At 37.7% G+C, this 20,413-nt stretch overlaps 1 protein-coding gene across 1 annotated transcript in view; it reads right to left on the reverse strand.

Annotated features, from left to right (window-relative positions):
- DPP10 (dipeptidyl peptidase like 10) overlaps positions 1-20,413 on the reverse strand; it is a 259,843-nt gene that overhangs the window by 121,245 nt on the left and 118,185 nt on the right. Inside the window, exons 4-5 of the mRNA XM_070731023.1 lie at positions 16,021-16,115; positions 12,758-12,832 (exon numbers count right to left, since the gene is read on the reverse strand). Of these exons, the coding sequence (XP_070587124.1) occupies positions 12,758-12,832; positions 16,021-16,115 (170 nt within the window). The remainder of the gene's footprint in view (positions 1-12,757; positions 12,833-16,020; positions 16,116-20,413) is intronic.

The following is a 20,413-nucleotide window of genomic DNA, read 5'->3' on the forward strand; positions in this document are numbered from 1 at the left end:
GGGGATTGTAGTGGCCCATCCCCTCATCACTGTAGATCGGCCGTGGCTTTACCGGGCCGATGGCGTTCACCTGTCAGAACAGGGGAACGCCATTTTCTTACAGGACCTGCAGAGGTCTCTGCGTGAGCTGGCGCAGATAGAGGGGGGAGTCGGGGGGCCAAGATAGAGATCTGACCCCCGCTCCGTGGCAGGTTAGGGGCGGAAATCTGGGTGGTTTCAGCAACTGCGCGTTCTCCCTTGGGCATCTTTGGGGATGATTGACAGGTTCTCTCCAAGACCATGGTGGGTGCTACCTGCGCACTTGGGGGGAACCTGTCTTTGGGTCCCGCTATTGAAGTCCCAGGGTAGGGGTGAGCCGGCGGGACCCCCCTCATGCGAGTGTATGGCAGGGTCTCAGGTGAGGGAGAGGTCCCTCACCTGGACCAGCATCGATTACGCCCATAGTTGCCCAGGAATGTTGACCTTTTACGTCATTTCCACCCCGGAAGTGTTTGTTTGACCCTGCAGGTCCATTGGTTCCGGGTCATAGTTAAGTATGTTGATTTATGCAAATTTATGCTAATTCATGCTAATTTAATTAATAAATTATGCAAATTTATTATAATAAAAATGACCCAAGTTTAAATCCAGCTCTTGTGTCCGAGTCGTTACTCCGTCTCTTCTGCAATAACGCTGGCTGACTCACCGGCCCCACGGCGATGTTGCTGAAGGGCCGGGCAGACTCGGACCCTTCAGATGGCGGCCGCCATCTTGTTTTCGGCCGAAATCTCGCGAGACGAGATTTCGGCCGGGAATGCCCTGCCCACGTGGCCGGGCATGACGTCGGGTCCGGGCGGGGCCTGCTGGCCCTATTTAAGGGGCAGCAGGCCGGGAAACAGCCTTTTCGCCCGGACCTGGTTGCCTGAGCAGACACCCACCCGCCCTTCCCTATTTTGCAGTGTGCCTAGGGGTCGCCTGCTGGGGCCGAATGGGAATTTTTTGCAGCCTCGCCCATTAGGCCAGGCTGTTTTTTCGCCCATTCCACACTGGGGAGATGGATGTGCGGTTAGGGGGTGTTTGCATTTAATTAGGTTAATTGGCTTACCTCTGGTCATTGGGTAGGCAGGTTAGGGGCGGAAATCTGGGTGGTTTCAGCAACTGCGCGTTCTCCCTTGGGCATCTTTGGGGATGATTGACAGGTTCTCTCCAAGACCATGGTGGGTGCTACCTGCGCACTTGGGGGGAACCTGTCTTTGGGTCCCGCTATTGAAGTCCCAGGGTAGGGGTGAGCCGGCGGGACCCCCCTCATGCGAGTGTATGGCAGGGTCTCAGGTGAGGGAGAGGTCCCTCACCTGGACCAGCATCGATTACGCCCATAGTTGCCCAGGAATGTTGACCTTTTACGTCATTTCCGCCCCGGAAGTGTTTGTTTGACCCTGCAGGTCCATTGGTTCCGGGTCATAGTTAAGTATGTTGATTTATGCAAATTTATGCTAATTCATGCTAATTTAATTAATAAATTATGCAAATTTATTATAATAAAAATGACCCAAGTTTAAATCCAGCTCTTGTGTCCGAGTCGTTACTCCGTCTCTTCTGCAATAATTTGACTCCCTCTTCTTTGTGGTAACTTCTGAGATATTGGAACACTGCTATCATGTCTCTCCAGACCTTCTTTGCATTAAACTAGACTTGCCCAATTCCTGCAACTGTTCTTCATATGTTTTAGCCTCCTGCCCCCTAATCATCTTTGTTGCTCTTCTCTGAACTCTTTTTAGAGTCTCAACATCCTTTTACGTCATTAAAGTTAAAGCTAGTTCCACCCCACCCACCTCAACAAGCAGTTCATTTCTATTCCCTATTACAATATCAGGTAGTTGCAGTAACATAATTCTAGGATACATTCTGAGAAAAAAATAGAAAATATTCTTACATTAAAAAATCTACTACTGTGTAATTAAAAAATCAGATTTACATGTAAAAATGTTTCATATAAGAGATACACCAGATTATAAATCACAGAATCCAGTTTGTTATATTTTTTCTAAATGGCAATTGAAGAGGCTTTACTAATCCACATCTCACTTGTAACCTAAAGTTTTCCAATAATAGACAAATAATTCTGGGGTACTATAATTAAATAGATAACCAATTATTTCTTTTTAAGCTTTCAATTTAGTCCTGTAAATAAGTGCAATAAGCTTAACTCTGGAGAATGTTCAATTTTCTGTTAGACATAATACTTATCACTCCAAAATCTTTTTGCCAAGATTATAAATTTATTACATGATCATCACAAATGAAAAAAAAAAAATGAGCATTTTTAACAACCTCTGCAACATGTGAAAGAATAATATTGATAAATATGTGCCAGTCTAACAGGAATCAAATACCTACATTGCATTTCTTGCATTGAAGCAGAAATAAATCCACCTGATCACCATAATTTCTGCCAATTTTGTCTACCATACAGGATTACGGTATTGTGGTACCCCCAAGCTTCCTTTAAGTCATATGGTGGATCTCCTATTTCTAATTGCAGGTGATAATTTATATATATACTTAAAATTGTTACTTTGGTTTATCCTAAATAATGGAATCTTAAACTTCAGAAGTTAGTATAAGATCATATTGCTGATGCTCTAATATTTCTATTGTCCAGAAGAGATTTAAATCAATACCAAAACTAACCATGATAGTTTATCAACTTTTTGTTGCATTATCTTATCTTCACTGGGATATTTGCCATTGTATTTTGTTCTATAGGTTATATATACTCTAATATTTCATTTTAGCCAAACCGTAATAATTGTTCTGAACAAATATGTTATCCAAGCAGTTAAAGGAGAAATGTCCTTTATGAAACCTGTGTATTTATTTTTCCAAATTTGAGATATTGTTAGATGTGATCTCAGAACCACTAAACTATATATTTCAAAGATCCTGGGGCACCAAGGAACTATCAAAGAACTGAAAAAAGTCTGATGTAGTTCCCATCTTCAAAAAGGGAGGTAGGGAATAAATCCAGGAAACTACAGATCTACCAGCCTGACATCAATACCTGGGAAGATTTGGAAAAGATCATCAAACAGTGAATCTGGAAACACCTAGAGACAAACAAAGTCATAACCAGAAGCCAATCTGGTTTTGTCAAAAACAGATCATGCCACACAAATCTAATTTCATTCTTTGATAATGTGACAAAATTAATGGAACAGAGAAAGGCTGTGGATACAATTTACTTGGACCTCAGTAAGGAATTTGATAAAGTACACCACAACCTACTGCTTGATAAGATAGAAAAATGTGGGTTAAACAACATTAACACCAGGTGGATTTGTAATCAACCAACCGGATGACAACACTAATGTGTAGTTCTTAATGGAACTCCATCTATATGCAGGAAAGCATGCAATGGAGTAACAGACTTTGTCATAGGTCAGTTGTTCTTCATCAATGATTTAGATGAGGGGATAGGAAGGGAATTTATCAAATTTGCATGACACTGGCAGGAACAGCCAGAAGATAGGCTCAAGATACAGAAAATCTTGACAGACTCGAAAACTGGATACTATCTAACTCTAAAGACTCATTTATGCCGCCAAGCTTGGGGTCATTAGATTCTCCCCCCTGGCCAATGTAATGCTTGTTTGAATGAACATGTGTTTATGCTAATAGGCTTTTTTAGTTTTTTTAATTATTATTATTATTATTATTAATAATAATAATAATAATAATAATTTATTAGATTTGTATGCTGCCCCTCTCCGCAGACTCAGGGCGGCTCACAACAATAATAATAGTATACAATGTAACAAATCTAATATTAAAAATTATCTAAAAACTGATCATATAAAAATCATACAACATAAGCATACCATACATAAACTATATGATCCCGGGGAAGATGTCTCAATTCCCCGATGCCTGGCGATATAGGTGGGTCTTGAGCAATTTATGAAAGGCAAGGAGGGTGGGGGCAGTTCTGATCTCTGGGGGGAGTTGGTTCCAGAGGGCTGGGACCGCCACAGAGAAGGCTCTTCCCCTGGGGCCCGCCAAACAACATTGTTTAGTTGACGGGACCCAGAGAAGGCGAACTCTGTGGGACCTTATCGGCCGCTGGGATTCATGCAGCAGAAGACGATCCTGGAGGTATTCTGGTCCGATGCCATGTAGGGCTTTGAATTGTGACCAGAAACTGATCGGCAGCCAATGCAAACCACGGAGTGTTGAATAAATGTGGGCAAACCTGGGTAACCACTCAATGGCTCTCGCAGCTGCATTCTGCACAATCTGAAGTTTCTGGACACTTTTCAAAGGTAGGCCCATGTAGAGAGCGTTGCAGTAATCGAACCTCGAGGTGATGAGGGCATGAGCGACTATGAGCAATGACTCCCTGTCCAAATAGGGCCGAAACTGGTGTACCAGGTGAACCTGTGCAAACGCCCTCCTCGCTACAGCTGAGAGATGATGTTCCAATGTCAGCTGTGGATCGAGGAGGATGCCCAAGTTGCAGACCCTCTCTGAGGGGAGCCAGTAATTTCCCCCCCCCCGCAGGTAATGGATGGACAGATAGAATTGTCTTTGGGAGGCAAAACCCACAGCCACTCCGTCTTGTCCGGATTAGTTTGAGCTTGTTGACACCCATCCAGACCCCAACAGCCTCCAGGCACTGGCACATCATTTCCACTGCTTCGCTGACTGGACATGGGGTAGAGATGTATAACTGGGTATCATCAGCATACTGATGATACCTCACCCCATGCCCTTGGATGATCTCACCCAGCGGTTTCATGTAGATATTAAATAGCAGGGCGGAGAGGACTGACCCCTGAGGCACCCCACAAGGTAATGTAATTCTTAATTTTAATTTTAAGTAATCATATCTCGATATATACTATTTCTATATGTTGTAAGCCGCCCCAAGTCTTTGGTGAGAAGTGGCATATAAAATTAATTAATTAAATAATAATAATAATAATAATAATAATAATAATAATAATAATAATAATAATAATGGACAGTTGCATGGACAGTTGGTGGAACAAAGCATTGCATGGCCAGTTCTTGGAGAAGATTGAAGGCAAAGTGGATAAAGAAAAGACCTGGTCATGGCTTACAAGTGGAACACTCAAAAAGGAGATAGAAGGACTAATACTGGCAGCACAAGAACAGGCTATTAGAACAAAAGCTGTCAAAGCCAGAATTGAAAAATCAACAGACGATCCAAAGTGCACACTCTGTAAAGAAACAGATGAAACAATTGATCACATACTCAGCTGCTGCAAAAAGATCGCACAGACTGACTACAAGCATAGACATGATGCTGTGGCACAGATGATCCACCGGAACTTGTGCTGGAACTACCATTTACCAGTGGCAAAGAACTGGTGGGATCATAAGCCCGAAAAAGTGGTCGAAAATGAGCAAGCAAAACTCCTGTGGGACTTCTGACTTCAGACTGACCGAATTCTGAAGCATAACACACCAGACATTGTGATCGTGGAGAAAAAGAAAGTATGGATCATCAACATTGCAATCCCAGGGGACAGCAGAATTGAGGAGAAGCAGCTAGAGAATTAGTGAAATACGAAGATCTAAAAATCGAGCTGCAACGACTCTGGCATAAGTCATTGAAAGTGGTCCCAGTGTACTTGGCACGCTAGGCGCAGTGCCAAAGGATCTCAGCGGACATTTAAAAACCATTGGAATTGACAAAATCTTCATCTGTCAATTGCAAAAGGCCGCTTTACTGGGATCGGCAAACATAATTTGCTGCTACATCACACAGTCCTAGGTGCTTGGGAAGCGCCCGACTGGTGATGAAATACGAAATCAAGCAGTGTGATCTTGTTTGCTGTGTTGTATTGACATAATAATAATAATAATAATAATAATAATAATAATAATAATAATAATAATAATAATAATAATGAAAAGAAGGATGAGTCTCTGGAGAGACATATAGCATACAAATCTAAATAATAATAATAATAATAATAATAATAACAACAACAACAACAACAACAACAATAATAAGTCTTCTAATATCTAAATGGCTGCCACAAAGAAGAGGGTGCTCTGGAGAGTCCAAAGCACCTGAAAGCAAAACAAAAAGCAACAGATGGAAACTTATCAAGGAAAGAAGCAACCTAGAGTTAAGCAGAAACTTCCTGACAGAACAATTAATCAATGGAACAATTTTCTCCAGAAGTTGAAGATATTTGAAAATGGAAGGTTTTTTAAGAGATTGACAATCATTTGCTGAAATGATATAGAATTGGATTAGAAGACCTCCAAGGTGCTTTAAACTCTGTTATTCTGTTAATTTATATCCTTAATCATTATACCAAAATAACTACACCAAAATAACTCTTGAAGTATAATACATCATATCTATTAAATCATAATTAAATTACAAACTTTTAAATTATAGTACTAGGATAAATTCATGACTATCAGCAACACATATTTCTTTAGAAAATTAATGTTCATAAAGTTAAGATTACTATCTATTAAAAGTATATGTTCATTTTACAACTATATTCATCAATACTAATAACCTTTTATTTAGTTATGGAATACTATGCAGCATATTCCTTGTACCAATTACTCACAGATTTTATTTACAACACATTAATCCCTGTTACAAAAAGCATTTCATAAAATTTAACTTTTATAAAGTTTTGAAAATGAACTTTAAAATGTGTGTTCTTTCTGTGAAATTTACTTCACTATGTGGTTTTTTGCCTGTGGATAAAGGAAAAGATGATGACTGAATAAACCAGGATAAAAGAATATCTCCGAGACCGCCTCCTGCCGCACGAATCCCAGCGACCGATTAGGTCCCACAGAGTGGGCCTTCTCCGGGTCCCGTCAACTAAACAATGTCGGTTGGCGGGCCCCAGGGGAAGAGCCTTCTCTGTGGCGGCCCCGGCCCTCTGGAACCAACTCCCCCCGGAGATTAGAACTGCCCCTACTCTTCCTGCCTTCCGTAAACTCCTTAAAACCCACCTTTGCCGTCAGGCATGGGGGAACTGAAACATCTCCCCCTGGGCACGTTTAATTTATGCATGGTATGTCTGTGTGTGTGACTGTTAGCATATGGGGTTTTTTTTAAATATTTAAATGTTTTAAATTTGTCTGATTGCTTATGATTTGTTTTTTACATGTTGTGAGCCGCCCCGAGTCTTCGGAGAGGGGCGGCATACAAATCTAAGTAATAAATAAATAATAAATAAATAAAAGACTTGCATAGAAAATTTCAATTGCACAGTGCTGTTATCCCCTGTGTGAATATCCAATAGCCAATATTACACTGCCGAAAAACAGGCTGATTTGGGGAAATTCAGATTTGTATTAAACATGTAATTTTAATTTTAACGCATGCTATCTTTAGTCATTTGGTTAAAATTATTTTTAGAGCTTTATAACAAGATATGGATTAATTTATCATAATTCTTGTACGCAGGAGATATTTTATATACAGTAGTACAGTATGTTTAAATGAGCAAAGCAAAAATTAAAAGGCAATTCCAAATCTGGCTGCAATATTAGACAAATTAAATATCAATACAGTTGCATTTAAAGTCAGTTTCCAGATGATTATTTAGAGAAATCCATGCATCCGTTTTCCTGACAACAATTTTTCAAGTGGCTTGCAAGTGCCTTTTACCTAGAACTGAGAAACTATGGCTAGCTCAAAGCCACCCTGCTGTGTTTGTGCCTAAGGCAGGACTAGAATTCAGACTCCTGGCTTTTAGCCTGTTTTCAACCACTTTCTCTTTTCATTAAACAATATTAACAATAAACACAAAATATCAAGGGTTGCAATACAAAATACAGACCTGTTTTCTAGTAGTAAATACAATCAGCTTGTATTTTATATATAAGTTTTAAATGGTGAAAATTCTATATTGCCTTCTCTGTGTTTACAACCAAAATATTTAGACACCCCTTCCCTCCCCCTACAATTGCCATTCTATTTTGCTTTCTCCTTTTAACTTTAAAATTGTTTCGGTTCTTTCAGGAAATTACATTCCGAAAAAGTAATCATTAACTCAAATTAATGCATATGGATAGAAAAGCAGAGCTACAATAACAAGCTTAGCTTGAACCATGTGTATTAATGACTCTAAGACTGATTGAGAAGCATACATATCTTAATAGGTATCAGGTTTAAGAGTTTTCTGCCCAATTTTATTGTAGCTTCAGTAAAATTATAATTGACACACTGCTATTTACACTGACTGAGCTCCTTCTTTTGGGATTACAAATAAAGATCAATTGTCATTTATGCAAGTTGAAAACATTAATTATAGTAATCATGTAATTATTTAATTAAATTTTTCTGTTGCCACTGAAAATCTCATATTTTCTGAAACTATTTTCATGGCTGCAAGAATGAAATCATGATACCAATCTGTATTTTAAAATGTATTCACAGATTTATACAATTGCATACATGAAGCTTGAATCCTCAGGCCCCAAACCAATATTGTTTGACTATTGATTCCCCAGATTCAGGATCTTTAAGGATCAATATTTTTTTTACATGCAGCTGCAGATGAAATTTTATTTTGGATAAACTATGAGCAAACTATGAGTAGACAGTTTGCTTAGTTTTTAATTTAATTGGATTTACCTATTGTAAATGTTGTTTTTATATGTTGTAAGCCGCCTGAATCCTTGGAGCAGCATATAAATCAATCAATCAAATAAACAAACAAATAATACTATATACCGTAGTTTTGTGATTCATGTTAAAATACAAAGTAACTATTTACATAGAATATTTTTTCCAAAAACATTCCAAAATCTCTACTTGCAAATTCCCCCATGCAATATATCAAAGGCTGGCCATCATTTCATACATGCCTCTCATATCCTCATTAAGATGATTACTAAATCATCTTAAAGACATGCTATTTTCTCACTAAAATTTTAATGCTGCAATCCAAGCAAAGTGAGGACTAATACTGACATTTCTCACATACATTTTGTTTTTTAAATCTTTATATAATTTGAACTTCTGTTATCTGACAAAGCTGATCACTGGGTTATCTACTGAATAAGTTGTGTAGGTGGACAGCTCTGAACTGTTTATAAATAGTGTCTACAAGAAATTATCTATAAACAATTTATTCTGACATTCAAATAATTTCTATACTTTAAAAGCGTTGAACTTGAAAATTGCAACTGAACAGTAACCATTTGGCTTTTACATTTTTTCCTCAAATGTTCTTCAAATAAAGGTATTTAAGAAAGTATTCTTCATGCACCTTTAATTATGTCTGAAAATAAATATTTGTTCTTTCAATAACTTTGTTTAGTAAATGTGGTTTGTAGAATTTATCTTTCAAGTACAATGAGCTTTTGGCTTTAAAAAATCAAAGATCATAATTCTTCTAATATTGATTACTGTGAACACAGTAATATTACTCTTACTGTGTTCAGGAATATATAGTAAAAAAGAACTAAATAGCATATATTTACAGGTTAAAGTAACTTAAAGTAAAGTAAGTAAGATATATTAATGGAGACATTTGAGATATAAAGTGAAAGAAAATCAAAGTATTGTGTGAGAGAAACATATGTGCAAAAGATACACATTGGTTTTTTTAAAAAAAATTCAGATTTTTAAAAAAATCCTTGGATATATACAGTGAATATGATTGTGATTATGATTGTTGAGGGACTATACTTGTTATCCATAACAGTGAAATTAAACAACTCAAGTAGGTATATGTAAGGCCTATCACTAGGTAGAATTACCTTCCTTATTCCATTCTCAGAGTAATCTAATTTTTTTCCTGAAATTGAACTTCCAAACCAGACTAATTTATGGTATTCCAAATATGGAATACAAAATTAAATAGCCCTTTTCAGAGCATATATATTGCTGGAAAATTCTGAACTGTTTTCAGTTTCAGTTTAGAAGATAAATTTCTGTAAAGTTGCTCCTGAAACTACTGGATCAGTATGATCTGGGAATAGGATATTTTTGGGGTTCTCTAAAACATTCCATTACTGGGAAGTTCCATTTAAACAGAAATTAAATAACCTGTACTTTGCAAGTAGTTCAATCAATAAATCAGTCAATCAACCAATAAAAATAAATGATTGAGCAAGGGGTAAGCTATGCAATATAAGTATTGTTCTGTTGACCTTTCCTATATGTTTTTCCTTTTCTTTAAAAGGAAAGAAAGCATAAATTGGATTGAGCAGAGGTACAATGGAATTGATGGAATGCGAGAAGCATACACATCAGTTAACAAAAAGTGTCCGTGAACATTTCCCCATTTTCTGAAAGAATTCAAGTTTGAGAAAATAAAAGAGGGAATAGATGAAACTTAAGCATACACTGGGGAGCTGATAATATGTACAATAAATAGAATGGAATAACTGCCCGAATGTCTTCAGGACTGAAATGCAGTACATAATTTAATAAATAGTAATAAAGTTAGCTGGCTGAAGGCAGTGGCACATAAAGAGGATATATATCATATGGAATTGCTAGAGCCTTTAACAATAAGAACTTCTATTGCAAGCGCTAGCCATCTACCCTGAAAGTTGATTTCGTGACTGTAATTATAGCATCTAGATCTATTAATTCAGAATACTTAAGAAGCTATAAATTGTAGTAATAGGTTCAAGTTCATTCATTGTTTATTAACACATCCTGTAAGTAATTGTTTATGTATTTAAAACTAAGAATATCATACATGTGAAAGCAATATTGAAAATGTATAAATTTTTTTCCAGATGAAAAAATTCTGAAAGAAGGAAGCAATAAATCACTTCTGCATTATTTTCCAGGAAATTGCATGGTGAGCCCATGAAGTCATCATAAAGAGAGCTTACTTTCTTTGTTAAAATCTAGACTGGATCCAATCTCATGCCTTCTGAATTCTTTTTCTGATTTAGTAACACTCAAAATATCTTGGATATATAAAATACTCCATTTCAAAACTTTTTCAGAAAATGGTGAAAGAGAACATAACTAAGAAGACAACTGAAAAATTTTTGGTCTGCTTTTCTTCTCCTCAGTAATGTAATGGCAATGTAATCTCTTGCAATCCACTAGCACATGAATTGTGGAAGAGTGAATGAATTGTGCCAAGAATGACAATGATTGCAAAACACTCATGGTACTCAGCAGACATGAAACTGCAATGCAAATTCTATGTCATGTACATTGTGCAATACATTTAGGTTCCATGCTATTTTCATTCATATTCTCAATTTTCAACCCAATAAAGTTTTATTATAAAAATATTTTAAATTTAATTTGTAATAATATACTGTTTAAAACAAAATGCACTTGTTCTTGTTCTAAGCACATCACATTATTGATTCGCTTATGTATGTATGCAAATTTGTTCCACTGATCATTCCAAAACAAGCAAACTGTTCTTGAGGTTTTTAAAAAAAAGAATCATAAACATTTATGTTACAATATTTCTATAGCAATTGACAAATTCAAAAAAATAGAAAATCATCATCATCGCCACCACCATGATTTCTGTAAGAACCAAATAGATACAAAATTGGAAATCTGCGATTAGTACTTCTCTTAAAATGGGAAGCTAAACTACTAAAGGATACTTTATCAGATCAAAGCCAAATCCTAAGCATAGTAATTCAGTAATATTTTATCCCATATGAACTTATTTTATATAATGATTTTTCTAATATTTAAACTTTCACTTTGTCAGGTAGAGAACATATGTCATGGTATTTTCTCCACAGAGTCAACAACATGGATTCAGTTTCAGTCAAGGTTTTTACGTAGCATAAAATTGATTCAGTTATAATCTTCCTGATTTGATACACCGAGTTGTCATTTACTTTTTATACGTAAAGTTTCTTGATTGCTGAACTTTGTCAGACTTTTATCTCATAAAGTTACATCATTGTAAAGACATTGGTTATCCTTGAACAATTAAGGATACTGATTATATCAGAACAGTCTTATATACAGGGCCTTTGTTCAAATACTACTCAAATCCAATTTAATCAAAAATGTAACTGTAAATATAGTTCTGATTCCAACTCATTAACAGTATAGAAACATAGAAACATAGAAGTCTGACGGCAGAAAAAGACCTCATGGTCCATCTACTCTGCCCTTATACTATTTTCTGTATTTTATCTTAGGATGGATATACAGTAGTCCCTCGCTATACCGCGCTTCACCTACTGCGGCTTCACTTCATCGCGGGTTTTCAAGAAATATTAATGAGAAAAATCATTCGCGGATCTTCGCTGGTTTGCGGGTTTCTGAGGAAGTCGATCGGCAGATTTAAACAGCCCGCCGAACTCGATCGGCAGGTTTTTCAAAAAAAAATATATCTAAAATTGTAAATACTGTATTTAAATTCTGTATCTAAAATAAATACTTTGTGGGAAGGGTTTATAAACACTTAAAACAATGAAAACTTACCAAACAATTGCAATATAAATACTTAAATAAGTACTATCAGTCGATAAATTCCCCATCGCGGATTTCACCTATCGCGGCCGGGTCTGGAACGTAACACCAGCGATAGGTGAGGGACTACTGTATGTTTATCCCAGGCATGTTTAAATTCAGTTACTGTGGATTTATCTACCACGTCTGCTGGAAGTTTGTTCCAAGGATCTACTACTCTTTCAGTAAAATAATATTTTCTGTATTAAAGCATATTTATTTCAGATTCCAGGCTATTTCATTATAACATTGTTCAGACAATTAGTAGCATATATTTTAATACTTAATGGTTAAATTTGTGTTTACCTGTTTAATGTCATAAGCAAGGAGAACATATCTTAAATCTGGAGATACTGAATATCTGGATGCTTTAAAAGTTACCTATGGAGATATAAGTGAATAAGGTTACTTACAGGGCTGACATAGGCTTGTGGCTGATGTAATTACTTTTCCTATCCTGTCTCACATACCTGATGATAGAAGGCACAAAATACCAGGGCTATGTAAAGCATTCAAAGTTTGTTAATGGAAACAAAATATTTTTTTCAATGTTAAAGCAGCCATATCTTGTAGAACACTGACATCAAAGGTTTGTGCATATACTGTATGTGCACATATGCAAGATCTAATGCATTTCTTTAAAAAAAATGATGGTTTGCTGTAGGTGTTCACAGTGTGTTTGCTCACTTAATCTATTGTAAACTACCCTTGAAGAGGTAGTGCAAATCTTCCAGGGAATACTACTATTTACTACTTGAAGGAGCAGTGATAATATTCTTTGTAAAATATTCATTTTAACTTTTTTCATACTTCACAGATAACAACATTTAATGTTTAAGGACAACAGTAAAACTGAAGTTTAAAATATTTGGAACATTTCAAGCAATTGGTGCCATAACGTGTTGACTTATTATTCAAAGGAAAAGAGAAAAAGGATGAAAATCCTAGTAAACAGCATAGAATCATTAAAATGACCTTTAAATTTCAGTGTAAAAGTAATTTTCAGGTTTATGCAAACATAAAAGAGGTGGGTTGCTCTTGGTTCAGACCAGTTCTATAGAACCAGTAGTGGGAATTCCCCCCTCCCCCGCTCACCAGTAGGCTACATCCCCAAACTGGCACTAATGGCAGTGCTGTAGGCACCACTAGGCAGCATCATAGGCGCATGTGCAGAAGCAGAGTTTTGGTACTATGCATGCACACCCACACAGAATGGCCATGTGGTGCATAATGGGCATGCAGCCATGGGGCATGGGAGGAAGCAAACTGGTGGAGAGGTAAGTTAGAACTCACCCCTGAAATGTAACTCCAAAGTATGTTTTTCTCCAGAATTAAGCATGCATTAAAATAAAAATAAATGTCTTCAAAAACACTTTTAAAAGGCCAGTATTTCTCCTTTCCCTGTATTATAACAGTTTAACCAAGGAACCACTAAGAACATTCCCACTATTAGTGATGCCACCAGTATATAGAAAGAGCAATCTATATTCCCTATTAACACTGATGATGTTACCTAGATAGGCAATGAAATTTCCATAAGAAAAGAACCAAGTTCAGAGAACATCAAGGATCCACAATGATAAATGTTACAACTGTTTCATTGTACTACGATATTGCTGTTTTATACTTAGCAAAGTTTAATTGATATAGATTTTTTATTTATTGTTTATTTTTATTTATTGTGTAATAGAAAGCCAGGATATGAATTTCATAGTAAAAAAGTAAATAAGTAGATACAATATGACACAGTATTCTTGGATTAGCTAAGACATCGTGTAGTGGTTAAAAGACATAATATATAGTAGCTGTTACTTAAATTTAATTATGAATCTCCTGAACACTGTTCCAGTTGTCTTCTGAAATATTCACACCTGATTTTCACATTAGATCAGATAAGGGAGATCTACTGAAATTTAATGCCCAGGCCCACTTGAAATGAATTATAAATGTGTCCTGTTTCACTTAATCTGAATCTGGAAAAGTTAGTGGAAAATAATAAAAATGATATTAATTTGATCTCTTATAACTCTTTCCAGAACTAAAGAAATAATTTTAATAGAACCAGATTCCACATTACATGAAGTTTCAGGTGCATATTATTTATAGATTCTATGAATGAAAGATCAAGGATCAACAGTGTTTCATTTAATAACAAAACAATGCAATGTACATCTGAGCTACCTTACTAAATTTGTTCCAATTTTGTTCAAAATGTTAAAGGTATAAAATTAAAATAAATGCATAAATAAAATCACAGGGAATTTACAACCACAAATAGAACTGGAGTTTCTGCCACAAGTTGTTGTGATTGTAATTTGAGTCAGATCCAATCGTTTGACAATTTTTACAATGGTTGATAAATGAGTCATGTGGTCATTAGGCTAATTCTACTTCTCCAATGGTATGCAGGAAGCAAAAACGCACCAAAATCTCATGTATGAGTGTTCCCTCATGGGATTTTGCTTCTGCGCAGGAAGCAAAAAAGACCAAAAATTAAAGAAAAAAGATGGTGGCACCTGAACGACTGGAACTGGAGCGATTGCGTGCAAATTGCACATTCTGGCGGCCATTACCGGTGTGCAGTCACTTAATGCACTGGTAGCAACCCACAACTCCTTGCAATAACATAACCAGCAATTCATTAAATTTATACCTTTTTAAACATTTGTTAGCTGAAAAAGATGCTATCTGACGACCTTCAGAGAAGAATAAGCTTGACTTCTACTGAACAGATTTTATAAATGTTGAAGCTTTTATTTGCTAAATTTTACAAGTACAGTCCTTACCAATAAATAATATATTTTTATATGATATTTGTCCTTTTTAAAGTTTACATTAAACAATTCTTATAAAAAATAGAATAATAAGATATAATTCAATAGAAGAGTGGCATCATAATTACATGCCATAAACATTGTTTATTCAGTAACGCTTATGTTATAAATAATCACTTGATTTTTTAATAATGAGGGCATGAATCTGTACCTCCAGGGGTGGGCTGCTGGGAGTTTGCAGGGGTTCAGGAGAATCTCCAGCTAAGATTCTGTACAGTTCAGAGTACCCCAGATCCCACTCCTGGCTGGCCTGCCCACCCCACCCCTCCAAGCAGTCCTCAATGAGCCCATTTTGGATGCAGATAAGTACAAGCCATGTATGGAAACTTTGGGAGGGTGACAAACGGACCTACTGAAAATTCAGAAAGGCTGGAAACGGGTCCATTTGGAGCCTCCAGAGGGCCTCTGGAGCCTGGGGAGTGTGTTTTCACTCTCCCAGGGACTCGAAGAAAGCCTCTGGAGCATGGGGAGGGCAAAAAACATGGCACCATCAACCCAGCAACCTGGCAGATAACCCCTTATCAATTTTATTTGAAACCCACCCCTGTATACTGCCAATCAATATCAGTTAACTCTTGCTGGTCTTATGGTCTCTTGTTTATTGATGCTCCTATAAGGAAGAACATGCTACATTCAAAACTATACATGAGGTAGATTTGAAATAGCTTTTGCATATAGATTAAGGGGAAAAATAGCAATGCAATTTCTTATTAAAAATAAAGTAATGATACTTACAAAAGTTGCATTTTCCAGCAATAATGTAGTTGTGTTTGTTTCTACATTCAGTTTAACAACATGTCCATACCTGTTTTTATATACCACTTCTGTATCTGTTAATACAAAATACATTAAAAGAATTAGAAAATGAAAATATTCCATGCAATAGCTTCTTAGTTAATAGACTTTTTCAATAAAAAAGACATCATCAACCTTCCAATACATTAAAAGGTGATTAGGCTGAGATAATGACTTCATCAGTGTTATATGTTTTTGTTAATTTGTTCAGAGATAAGTGCCCCTGGTCTTTCTGACTTACTAATGGAGATAGTCTTTCACCTTAGTATTATTATACCTTCTCCTTTGTATAGAACAAGGTCAACTGACTTTAAAAAAAAGAAGACTTAAGCATTGATTTTAACCCCAAATCATATCTCTCCCATCACTCTCTTTTTGCATTGTTTTTCACTACTGCTAAGTAAGACTACAGGATACTTTATACATTAGGGTTTTTTACACTGAGAAACAAACAACAGAACTTTGGAAGAATGGTTTAACTGCTTCATTTTACTACTGCTCTGATGTTTTGTAATTCTCCCACCTACTGAAAGTAATTTTAAACATTTCAAAACACTTCACTGAAATAGGTTCGATTGCACATAAACCTTATATGAACCATGCAATGGCTGCACAAAAAGGAAGTAATTTGAAAAGATTGTACCATGATGTAACGGTATTGTGAAGAATATGTAATACAAATAAGTCTGAATTGTTATGCTTACATGTTCTTCATTCCTTCCATATCACTTTTTAGATTCTGTACTGTCTAGAGCAGTGGTTCTAGGGGTCGGGACCTCTTTGTGGGTTGAATGACCGTTTCACATGGCAAATTTCCCATGGTGTTAGGAACTAAAGCTTCTATTATGGTGCCTTGGAATGTATTTTTACAATTTGACCAATCAGGCGTTTTCAGTGGGGGTGTCCCCTTAACCTTCATGCCAATCATCTTAAAGCTTTGTTGGGAGAATTGGCGCTAGCCTTATGGTTGGAGGTCACCACAACACGAGGAACTGTATTAAGGGGTTGCGGCATTAGAAAGGTTGAGAATCACTGAGAGTAATTTCTAATTAAGCAGAGCTTCTTTGGTATTTTATCTAATGAAGAAAAAAAATCATCATTATAGATATCCTTAGAAAAAAACTAGGAAGGTTATTTATTGGATTAAGATTAAAATGGCACAGTGTTTTCCAGCTATCAGGATATTTTTTATATCCTCAAGTCCTTTCATTTTAATTTATGTTACTGAAATGTAGCTGACACCAGGAGTATTAATTCTGTTTCTTATCCATAATAAATTTAAAAAACCTATTTTATTCACATCACGGTTCAAATATGGCTGATAAGAAATATTAGGAAGAATGAAAGGTACTTAAAAATGGGGAAGCATGTTGTATAGATGGATAGCCAGTAAATAATACAAGCACTTAAAAATGGATGGACAGGAATCAACCTTGGTGACCTACACTACTTCTGGCATGTTTGCCTTCCTGCATGAGAAAAATCTAACATACATCCTTGTAATAGCTGTAAACTAGTAGCGGTCCTTGAAGAAAAAGTTGATGTATTGAGGTAGCAAGAAGCCACTTCAACTGATCAGAAAGAATAAAGATTTATCAGTTCAAAGAAAGGAAATCATACAACAGAAACTGACAGTGAATGTCAGGCAAACCCAACGCCAAGCAAACCCAACAGAAAAAGATAGCAAGCAGAAGTTTTAAAAAATTGTATTATCTTCTACATTATTGGAATTGGAATTGTACTATCTTCTACATTATTGGAATTCAGAAATAATTTTCAGGCTCTCATATGAAATTTTAAAATAGGGGAAACAAGATGGAATAGAAAACAGGATCATGGACATGGCAGAATAACTTATAAGACAAGTCCATTGATTATTTCTTCTTGCTAATACATGAGAGAGGGAAAAGACAAACAATACCGCAAACCAGTAGCTATTATTATACTATAGGTTGTAATAACACAGATTCTGAAAGAAATTCAAGCCATGGGAAAGTCAAGTGAAAACCATGAACAGAACTGAATAATCTTGCAAGTGAATGACTGACTACACAAATATTTTCAAGCAAACTGAACATCTGTGTCTTAAGAAACAGAAATGGATCCTGTGAGTAACTTGTTGATGGGATACCTAGAATGATATTTTGGCTTACGAGGCAGTTAGTGTGATGTAATCTATGGAATAAAACTGGGCTTTGGTGAAAAAAAATTAGTGTGAGGATATACAGTAGCTATCCAGGAAGAATATTTAATAAATACCGTGTTTCCCCAATAGTAAGACACCCCCGATTGTAAGACATATCGGGGGTTTCAGGGGGGTCGGCTAATATAAGCCATACCCCGAAAGTAAGACATATGTCTTACTTTCGGGGAAACACGGGGGGTATTGCCGCCGGATCCTCTCTACGTTACGCTTGCTTTTGCCACCCCCGGCAGTCTACGAGCATCCACTGGCCGCTGCTGCAGTCACTTTCTGCCTCCGCTGGAGCCGGCTGTGGTTTCATCCTCTGCTTGGAGAGGTAGCATCCTCTGCTTGGAGAGGACTTTGGAAGTGACGCCGGCTGCTGTACCAGTTTCTTTCCTTCTCCCCCACCCCCATTTTTGTAAGGAAGCGCTGAAAGACACCGCGGAACTTACCGCTGAGTAAATTTATTATTTTAAAGCAGCCGGCGTCACTTCCAAAGTCCTCTCCATGGCAACTCCTGTCTTGTTTGCCTTCGGACCCCAAAATACCCCCCGCGCACCCTTTTCCATGGGCGCACAGTCCCCATCCCCCTGCCAGCCCGCGGGGGGGCGGCGCCGGCAGTAGAAGGCGCTGCCCCCGCCCGCCCGATCCGCTCCCTCTCCTCTTCCGCCGAAAGGCAAACGGCGCGCCCCGCCGCTTAGGCTTTTGCTGCTTCTGGAGGGGTGGGCGCCGATCCCCCCCTCCAGGAGCAGCAAAAGCCTAAGCGGTGGGGCGCGCCGTTTGCCTTTCGGCATCGGCGCCTTCCCCTCCACGAGCAGCAAAAGCCTCAACGACGGAGCCGAAAGGCAAACAGCGTGCCCAGTCGCTTAGGCTTTTGCTGCTTCTGGAGGGGTGGGTGCCGATGCCGAAAGCCTCAGCGCCGTTTGGCTGCCGGGGGGGCGGGGAGGAGAAAATCCTCCCCCCCTCCAGGAGCAGCAAAAGCCTAAGTGGCGGGGTGCGCTGTTTGCCTTTCGGCTCCGATGCTTAGGCTTTTGCTGCTCGTGGGGGGGGCGATGCCAAATGCTTTCCCTCCGCGGTGGGGGGTGCAGGGCAGGCACAGTCAGCCCCAGGAGACAAAGAGAGAATGAGAGAAAGGAAAGAGACAGAAAGGGAGGGAGAGAAAGAAAGAGTGAGAGATAGAAAGGATAGAGAGAAAGAGGGAATGAGAGAAAGGAAAGAGAGAGAAAGGGAGGGAGAGAAGGAAAGAGTGAGAGATAGAAAGGATAGAGAGAAAGAGGGAATGAGAGAAAGGAAAGAGACAGAAAGGGAGGGAGAGAAAGTAAGAGTGAGAGATAGAAAGGATAGAGAGAAAGAGGGAATGAGAGAAAGGAAAGAGAGAGAAAGGGAGGGAGAGAAGGAAAGAGTGAGAGATAGAAAGGATAGAAAGAGGGAATGAGAGAAAGGAAAGAGAGAGAAAGGGAGGGAGAAGGAAAGAGTGAGAGATAGAAAGGATAGAGAGAAAGAGGGAATGAGAGAAAGGAAAGAGAGAGAAAGGGAGGGAGAGAAGGAAAGAGTGAGAGATAGAAAGGATAGAGAGAAAGAGGGAATGAGAGAAAGGAAAGAGAGAGAAAGGGAGGGAGAGAAGGAAAGAGTGAGAGATAGAAAGGATAGAGAGAAAGAGGGAATGAGAGAAAGGAAAGAGAAAGGGAGGGAGAGAAGGAAAGAGTGAGAGATAGAAAGGATAGAGAGAAAGAGGGAATGAGAAAGGAAAGAGAGAGAAAGGGAGGGAGAGAAGGAAAGAGTGAGAGATAGAAAGAATAGAGAGAAAGAGGGAATGAGAGAAAGGAAAGAGAGAGAAAGGGAGGGAGAGAAGGAAAGAGTGAGAGATAGAAAGGATAGAGAGAAAGAGGGAATGAGAGAAAAGAAAGAGAGAGAAAGGGAGGGAGAGAAGGAAAGAGTGAGAGATAGAAAGGATAGAGAGAAAGAGGGAATGAGAGAAAGGAAAGAGACAGTGGTGAATACAATACTGTTCAGGTTGTTAATAAATGTTAATTTTATGGTTAAAACAAAAAATTCGACAATTTTTTTCCAATATAAGACATACCCCAAAAGTAAGACGTAGGGGGGCTTTTGGGGGTAAAAAGAAAGTAAGACGCTGTCTTACTATCG

The sequence above is a fragment of the Erythrolamprus reginae genome, chromosome 1, assembly GCF_031021105.1.
Source record: "Erythrolamprus reginae isolate rEryReg1 chromosome 1, rEryReg1.hap1, whole genome shotgun sequence".
Classification (NCBI taxonomy): domain Eukaryota; kingdom Metazoa; phylum Chordata; class Lepidosauria; order Squamata; family Dipsadidae; genus Erythrolamprus; species Erythrolamprus reginae.